The sequence below is a fragment of the Hippocampus comes genome, unplaced genomic scaffold (genome assembly GCF_001891065.2).
Source record: "Hippocampus comes isolate QL1 unplaced genomic scaffold, H_comes_QL1_v1.1 scaffold123, whole genome shotgun sequence".
Classification (NCBI taxonomy): domain Eukaryota; kingdom Metazoa; phylum Chordata; class Actinopteri; order Syngnathiformes; family Syngnathidae; genus Hippocampus; species Hippocampus comes.
The window spans coordinates 359,155-367,603 of record NW_017804997.1 but is presented as its reverse complement, the minus strand read 5'-3'; the positions used below and the strand labels follow the sequence as shown (position 1 = coordinate 367,603).

At 39.9% G+C, this 8,449-nt stretch overlaps 1 protein-coding gene across 3 annotated transcripts in view; it reads left to right on the top strand.

The window, feature by feature from the left end:
- il6st (interleukin 6 cytokine family signal transduce) overlaps window positions 1–8,449 on the top strand; it is a 31,542-nt gene that overhangs the window by 9,260 nt on the left and 13,833 nt on the right. For 2 of the 3 annotated variants that reach the window (XM_019894231.1, XM_019894240.1), the window contains exons 3-5: window positions 2,992–3,294; window positions 6,123–6,270; window positions 7,499–7,656. In XM_019894231.1, the coding sequence (XP_019749790.1) occupies window positions 2,992–3,294; window positions 6,123–6,270; window positions 7,499–7,656 (609 nt within the window). The remainder of the gene's footprint in view (window positions 1–2,991; window positions 3,295–6,122; window positions 6,271–7,498; window positions 7,657–8,449) is intronic. The other variant, XM_019894250.1, reaches the window with a different exon arrangement.

Sequence of the window (8,449 nt, the reverse complement as noted above, 5' to 3'; positions counted from 1 at the left end):
CAGCGTCCAGTAAGAATTCCGGCGATTCTCGACTTCAATTGAAAGATATTAGCTCGCCAGTAGGTGACCGTTGTGTGTTAGGCGTGCGTTTGAGTTTGTCTCCGGCTGCTGAGAGCAGCGATGGAATGGTTAGTTAGTCAGGAGGTGATCGTTTGGGGAACATTCAGCCCAGCCAGTGTCACGCATGGCAAAATACACGGTTAAAATACACATGTTCACCCTATTGAGACCAGTTGTTATGGTGGAAACTTTGGCCGCTTTGCGGGACGGGAAAATATCATCAGATCGGAATGAAATTTTGCCCAGAACCTTGTACCATAGTATCGACAAGAATTCCGACCCGGCCCGACGAATCCGACAAACTTTTTTTTTTGCCATGAAAATGTGGACCACCCTAATGTACAGTAACTATTTATTCAAATTACTCAAAGCACAGTCAAAAATTATTGTGAAAATAATAAAGAAGCTTTAAATTTTTTGAACATATTTAAACTTACTGGTGCTTGGTGGAGTGATAATTGGATGCCATTAGCAAGGGCATAACAACCCACCCCCCCCCCCCCCGCCCCAAAACCTCTATATTGTACTAACAATAGCATGTTTGAAAGAAGTGTACATGTACTATATGACGAGAAGTAACGGCAATACACAACAGTGATAGATATGCCTTGGTAGATAAGACACCCTCCTTGTGAGGGGCGTGCCTATAGCAATGCTAAGCTAATGTCCATGCTTTCCATTACTTTTGATTGGACTGTCACCCCTGCTAACATGGCTGTTCCATACTGCATGTCTATGCATTGACATTGATGGGAAAGTCATCCCTGCCAACATGGCCACCACGTAGGAACGTCTGTTAGCCTGCTCTAGTCTACGGTAAATGACGGTAGTTTACTCCTGTGGTGTATATCTTGTTGGTTAATGAGCAAGAGTAGCTCGCACATTGGCCATCACGTTCACCAAATACATCTAAAAATAGAAATAGTTTGTGTGTAAATATGGCATTTAATATCCACAAAAAGGTACTGCATTAACTTGCAAATAAACTCTTCAAATGCTCGTTCTCAACTTGTCTCACTGGAGAAAGAGAAAAGAAGCGATGCCAAAGAGTGATCTGACTGGTCTCTTGTTTTACAGCAGTAAAACCCAATAGAAATTTGCAAACAACCTAGAGCCCATTCACATACCTCTACATCCAGCTCGATTTTTAAAAGTAAATGCAGGCAGGGCTATTCTTCTGCATTATAATCCCCTTTGCAGGTATTATATCACTAAACCATTTATTTTGATTTTATTTTGCAGTTGTCTTGCACCTTGAACTCGTACCAATACTGTACTGTACCATGTATTTTTCTCGTAAAAAATGACACAATACCATATTTCTAAATATCGGTACTGTAGTAAGCAACTCTGTGTCAGACGGGGGATGCGCAAAGCATGGTGCAGTCATCCAAGACACACAAATACAAAGATAAACAGCGGAAGTGTCAGGGCGGGAATCTGTAATAGAAATGGGACATTCTATACATGTGTTGGCCCACATAGATAAACACATTTCCAAGATCGAGCCAGTACAAATGTATCCACTTATTCAAGTCAGTTTCCTGCATCACACTCAGTGATAATTTTACACTTTTCTGATCAGCGAGTCCCAGGGACTCGCTGATCAGAAAAGTATGAGTCCCATTATGCATTTAGAGAGTCCCAAATTTTGAATTCTGAAATGGTCTACTTATTCAATTGCATATGATAATAACACAAACAACAACAATATACATTGATAATAGGTTTATTTCTTATAAACAAATGCTGCAAAAATTAATTCAGGTATACAAGATTTGCTGAGAAATCGGTTCTTCTTTCATCCCATGGTTCAGTCTTTGAGTTCATAAATTCTCCTCGCTTTACTCTGCTTCCAATGATGCAAGACTTTCTCAAAGTCAACTTATTATCGCAAAAAAACTATCCAACTTTAGCTGCTTCCTCTGTGATATCGCCGCAATAAACTTTCGCAACACTTGTTTTAACTTTACACAACTTGGCAATCGTCTGCTTCCCGTGAGGTTGAAGGCCGATCTCGCCAATCTCGTCTCGCGAGAACGGAAATGCCGTCACGCGAGATTACTTAACGCAAGATCAAAACAACAATGGTGGCGATTGTCGAACTGCGACACTGCATTGCTGGAAAAAAGAAGTACCGTAGTTTTTTTTTTTTTGTTTTGTTTTGACTGAGAAATTTCCTTGCGCCCCCAAAACACACATTATTTGGAACTGTGCGTGCCGCGGGAAAATTATGCGTCTAGGACGTGGGACGCAGAGGTAACGAAATGACTGCACACTATTGAGTGGCTTAATATGAAAAGAGAAAATATCCAAGTCTGAATATGTCCTTAGCCACTTTCACAGGCATCAAACTTGCAATTTGGTTTTCAAAAAGGACGGCGTGTACACATTTTGATTGTGCATCCTCAATAGAGCCATTCATTGATCCTCAGAGCGTGCACTATGTACTTAAATATTTTGTTATATCGTTTGTAAGCTGTCAGCTGAGATAGGAAGGCGGAAGAAAAAAAAAGAGAGGAAGCATGGAAACAATCTGTGCTGAAGGGACACAAGTGCCGTCAGTGCTGTAGCTGCATGACAGAGTGATGGACTGATGATGAAGGACTGACTGTCCTAAAATGCAACTTAAATATCCGTTTACAACTGTCCACAGCCAAACGCGAATCCAGAGATATCTGCAGCTCCCCACTTGGGCCGGAGTTTTCAGAAACCTTAGTTTTTGATTTGAAAAATCTGTGGAACGTGTGGATTACAGGCCAAACAGCAGACAACTATCCCCCGTTTACAGACTACCCGGCTATGTGTGTATGAGGCCGGACAAATGTGGGGACAGATAGGACTGTTGTTGGGAGTTTTCTGCTGACTGTCAAAATGAATGGCTCAAAATCACTGTTATCATTTGTAATTGTAAATGTAATTGTATTTCAGAAACTGGAAGCCATTTGGTTATAACCCCACAGTCTCCAGTGCTCCAGATTGGGACTAACTTCACAGCTACATGTGTGATCATTGGAACAACCGAAGTCACAGCAGATGACCTCTACTGGAATCTTTCACAGATCGTTATCCCAAGCAATCAGTACACCAAGATCAATGAGTCAGCACTCAGTGTCACTATCCCTGTCGACAATGAAGAGTCAGAGTGGTTATTTTGCCACTGCAAGGAAAAGTCCTCCTATGTTTTCTTCAACAAGGGCAAATTTATTCACGGGATCCACCTAACAAAAGTCTGTAAGTTATCTGTTAATTTTTCTTAACTCATGACATTCACCTGCAGTCTATTATATAGTGGTGCCATAAAATTCAAAAATTCTACCTGTACCTATCTCACATGGTTACAATACTAGTGCTGCTTGCTGACAATTATTCTCGATGCAGAGGCGTAATAATGTCTCGCTCTCTCCCAGTGGTTCTTAACCTTGTTAGCGGTACCGTACCCAACTAGTTCAGATGCATGTTCACCGAACCCTTCATTAGTGAAAAATAAAAATACGATTTTTTTACAAATTCAAGACATAAAAAAACACATTTATTAAAAACAGAAAAAAGTAAATAAAATGACATGGCATAAGTATAGTTCTTTTTTCTCTTTTTTTTAATTGTATGACATAGAATCACGACAGTCACACAATGACAACTGAGCGAACTAAATTTGCCGTAGGACTGATTGGACAAGTAATCTAATATGATCATCTGCAGCCAGTGTTGGCCAAGCGGGCGTGTCATTACTCATTGACATGTTGATTCGCGTATGTCTTAACCTCCATGGCAGAGGCTCTGTCGAACCCCCGAAACCGATTCACCGAACCCCTAGGGTTCGATCGAACCCAGGTTGATCAGAATCAAAATCATCTTTATTGGCCAAGTATGTAGAACACACAAGGAATTTATCTCCGGTAGTACAAGCTGCACTCGTATTATCATAAACAAGGACATTACAATAAGTATGGAAGGACATTCCGTAATGTAAGTGTATCTTTGTGCGGTGGTTCGATCGAACCCAGGTTAAGAACCACTGGCCTAAAGTAAATACATTCCTTATCACTCTTTCCTTTTTCTTTTTCACTTGGGAACCTAATAAAACTGGTCTAAAATTGATATCAATGATCTCAACGGACAGGGAACAATGTCAGCAAAAATGTTCAGAGTAAAAGAAAAACTTGAATGTTGATGTACCGTATTTTCCACACTATGAGGTGCACCGAAAAGTCTTACCTTTGCTTAAAAGCTCACAGCGCGCCTTAAAATCCGGTGCGCCTTGTGTATGGTCATTACAGTAATACGTCAACCCAAAGATGGCTCCTTGCTGGAGACATGCTTACAGTATTATAACTTGCTGTTGGTTCAGTGAACTGTGTCGCTGCTTTATTAAATAAGTTTTTGTTGCGGCTCCGAAAATAGGAGAGCTGTGGTTTGTTTTTTTAACACACTAAAAGGCGCACCGGATTATGAGGCGCACCTTCAATGAATGGCTATTTTGTAATTTTTTTTCATACATTGGACGCATCGCATTATAAGGCACAATCTACAATGCCTCCACTAGATGGTGCTACACTTCTTCCATTCAACTCGAGAGGCGTTCACGACCGCCTCTGAAAAACGTAAATTAACTATTACTGAACTTAAATGAAACTATGAAAATGAAAAATAATGCCTCAAAGCAGAAAATCAAGCGAGGAAATCACAAAATAAATTCTATATCGCCCCTACAGAATTTATTTTGTGATTTCCTCGCTTGATTTTCTTCGTAGTTTCATGAACGCCTCTCGAGTGGAACGGAAGAAGAGAAGGCACGGAGATGGACAAAGACGTAACTGCATTTGTTGAGACTGTTTTAAAAAAACAACATCACAGCTCTCCTTTTTTCGGAGCCACAACAAAAACTTATAATAAAGCAGCGACACAGTTCACTGAACCAACAGCAAGTTATAACATTGTAAGCATGTCTCCAGCAAGGAGCCATCTTGGGGTCGACATATTACCGTAATGACCATGCACAAGACGCACCGGATTTTAAGGCGCTTGGTGAGCTTTTAAGAAAATGGAAGACTTTTTGGTGCGCCCTAAAGTGCGGAAAATACGGTAATGGTTTTGACCGTCAAAACAAATACAGGTACGCCTTTGTCCGTATCCGTACCTGCTCTTCTTCCGTTCGACTTGATAAAGGTTCATGACCACCTCCAAAAAACGTAAATTAACGATTCCTTCTATGAAACTACGAAAATTGAAAATAATGCATCAAAACAGAAAATCAAGCGAAGAAATCACAAAATAAATTCCATAGCCCCCCTACAAAATGTATTTTATGATTTCCTCCTTTGTGAATACAGTAAACAACAAAGGAATAATTAACAAACACTTCTGGGACAGTCCAGTCTCCTACATTTTACTGACATCTGATTGTTCTGTTGGAGCTACGCTCAAGGAAATGCCAAAATAAATTCTGTAGGGGGGCCCCTATAATTTATTTTGTGATTTCCTTGCTTGATTTTCTGTTTTGATGCATTATTTTCAATTTTCGTAGTTTCATTGAAGGAATCGTTAATTTACATTTTTTTGGAGGTGGTCATGAACCCCGAGTCGAACGGAAGGAGCGTAGCTCTATCAAGTGGATGCATTGTAGATTGCGTTTTATAATCCAGTGCGTCCAATATATGAAAAAAATGACAAAACAGGCCATTCATTGAAGGTGCGCCTCATAATCCAGTGCGCCTTTTAGTGCGGAAAATACGGTAACTAGTGTAGTACCAGGCAAATAACTAACGTGACCCTTTCAAGCGTGCTATCAATCACAGACCTGCAGGCTTTGAAGCACTTGAGCCAATCTGTTCTCGGGCCAACTTAAAGTACTTTGTCTTACCTCAACATTGATTATGAATTACAACTCCTCATACTTTCAAGGATTATTACAAATGTCCGATGCTATGCACCTGTTGTATATCAGAAGCACAATGTTGTTTCACATTTACAAAATGTCTGAATTCCTCAAACTGAAATATAGCCTTTTACCTTTTACTTGTTTCTTTTTTTTTTTTTCTTCTTCCCAATGCCAATTTTAGATCCTCCAGAGAAGCCCAAGAATCTGACCTGTATAGTAGTTCAGGGGGTACATTATATGTCAAAAGACTTCAAGTGCTCATGGGAACCACCCGAACACCACATCAAGGAAATGCCGACAACATATACGTTACATGTTGAAGCCATCCAGTAAGTAGAATTAATCTGCTATCCTCAGTCCCGGTAAAGTGTGTCTGTCTGAAATGTCTTTTAAATTTGACACACCAGAGAGAGGAGTGTTGTCAACCACCTTACCAAATTTGCATGATTAAGAAAATAAGTCACGTATATCAATTATGGCTTCAAAATCATAAACAATCCAGCCATTCTCTCCTCTTTCAGACACTGTGTATGCATTTGCTTAATGCGCTGAAAACGCACTTCATTAAAATATCACACGTTTTCTTATGCCTACATGTCACTTATGTTTGAGTCGTGAAATACGCACTTAATGCTTCTAATGCCTGAAATTCGTCGCACATTGTTGTCACGGGCCGTTTCTTTGCAACTTCAATGAGGCACTCTAAAACGGCCACACCAGCATGAAATCCCTGTCCACATGCTGGCTCTCATGTTGACTTTTTTTTTTTTTTTTTGTGGGCCAGCACTCCCTCACCACCTCTCCTCATGTCCACTCGCGACCAACAACGAAACGCTGTAAATCGACCATGCCAGTGGAGCCAAAGAAAAGATGTACTTTCTGCGTGTAGGCAAAGCTAGCTCGCTAACTGCACATCGCAGTTGCATACCTCCAGTACATGTTGTCGACTATTTATATAAATATGAAGCCAAAATGTCGGCCTTTGTCATCTCCGATCGTTGTTGGAGACCTCTTGTTCCCAGTTTGCACGGGTGCTTTGTATCAGTTCACTGATATTATGTTCCATCATTTACCCTTGTCAGAAGAAAGTTTTGTCAAGTTTTGACATCCCTGGTTAAGATGTTTTACTGTAGCTTCTAAAAAACATTTTTTTCCTAAATAATAAAGGACCATTATAAAGGTATTAGTTATTAGTGTAATGTCTGCAGTGCATTATCAGTAAGGAAGTGACAACTGCGCAGAATCTCAACATCTGAAATGAGTACTTACATAGTGGGGAGGGTGACTCATGCTGTTCCTTGGTTGCCTCAATTTACCTCTGCTTAAGCCCCGCCCAAAAATCCAGACTGAGCGGGTGAACAATATTTTTACACTGTATCTCAGCATTTCTGTAATTCCGTTTGAGAGTTTGCATTGTAAGTTAGAATACCTGTATTGTTAAAAACATTAAACCAGTCAAAAACACTTAAAACATTGGCAGCAGAGTTTAATGAGTTTAAGGTTGTGACATTTTAAGACTGCAACCTGCGTTTATGTGCGTTGTGCATGCCTTTTCAGGAATAATCAAGCCTACAATGTGTCAACACAAAAAAATACTGCTACGGTGACAATGGAAGTATTCCTGTTCCATTTGGACCTGGAAATTTGGGTTGTAGCTGACAATCAACTGGGAACTGTCGAGTCTGAACATCTGAAACAAGAAGCTACCTCGTTTGGTAAGGCCTTGAATAATTATGGTCAGCATAGCTCTGCTTTGGCATTATAGATGACGATTGTTTTTGTTCACATTAATTAATTTGATTTCAACACCAGTCCTGGAACTTGTCTGACATTCCTCATACAATGCATCTGGAAATTATTGACAGTGCTTTGCATTTTCCCTATTCTGTTTTGTTTTAGCCTTATTCCAAAATGGATTTCATGTATTTTTTAAAACCAATGACTCATTATGTGAAAAGTGTTTTTTTCCAGCTATTGAAAATAACAACATAAAAATTATGTGAACAAAAGTATTTACAGCCTTTGCCATGAAACTTGAAATTCGGGTCAATCCTTTTTCCACCGATTATCTTTTTGAAAATTTCTCCAGCTTTATTAGATTCCACCTGTCATGATCAGAGATGAAAGTCCTCCGGATTTTCCCGGAATTCCGGGTTTTTCAAATTTTTATGAAAATTTCTCCGGAGAATTGAGGAAAATATGCATAATCCGGATATGAGTTGACAACATTGAACGAAGACGCGTTTGAGTTCGTTGTATTGCTTTCACGAGCGTAGCCATATTGAGGCACTAACACTAGTAACAGTAAAGAGATTTTTGTTTGTGTAATAACGACAGAAGACATGATGGCGTTTGACTAATGGTTTAGTAGAACGAATGCCAACTCGCAACAACAGTAGCAAGCGTCATTTTGCCTCTTGGGTTATACCATCTCAACTAGAACGTGGGGGATAGTCCCCAAACAATTTTTGTCTCTTTATAAACACACCTGCTAAACCCCAGTGGAAC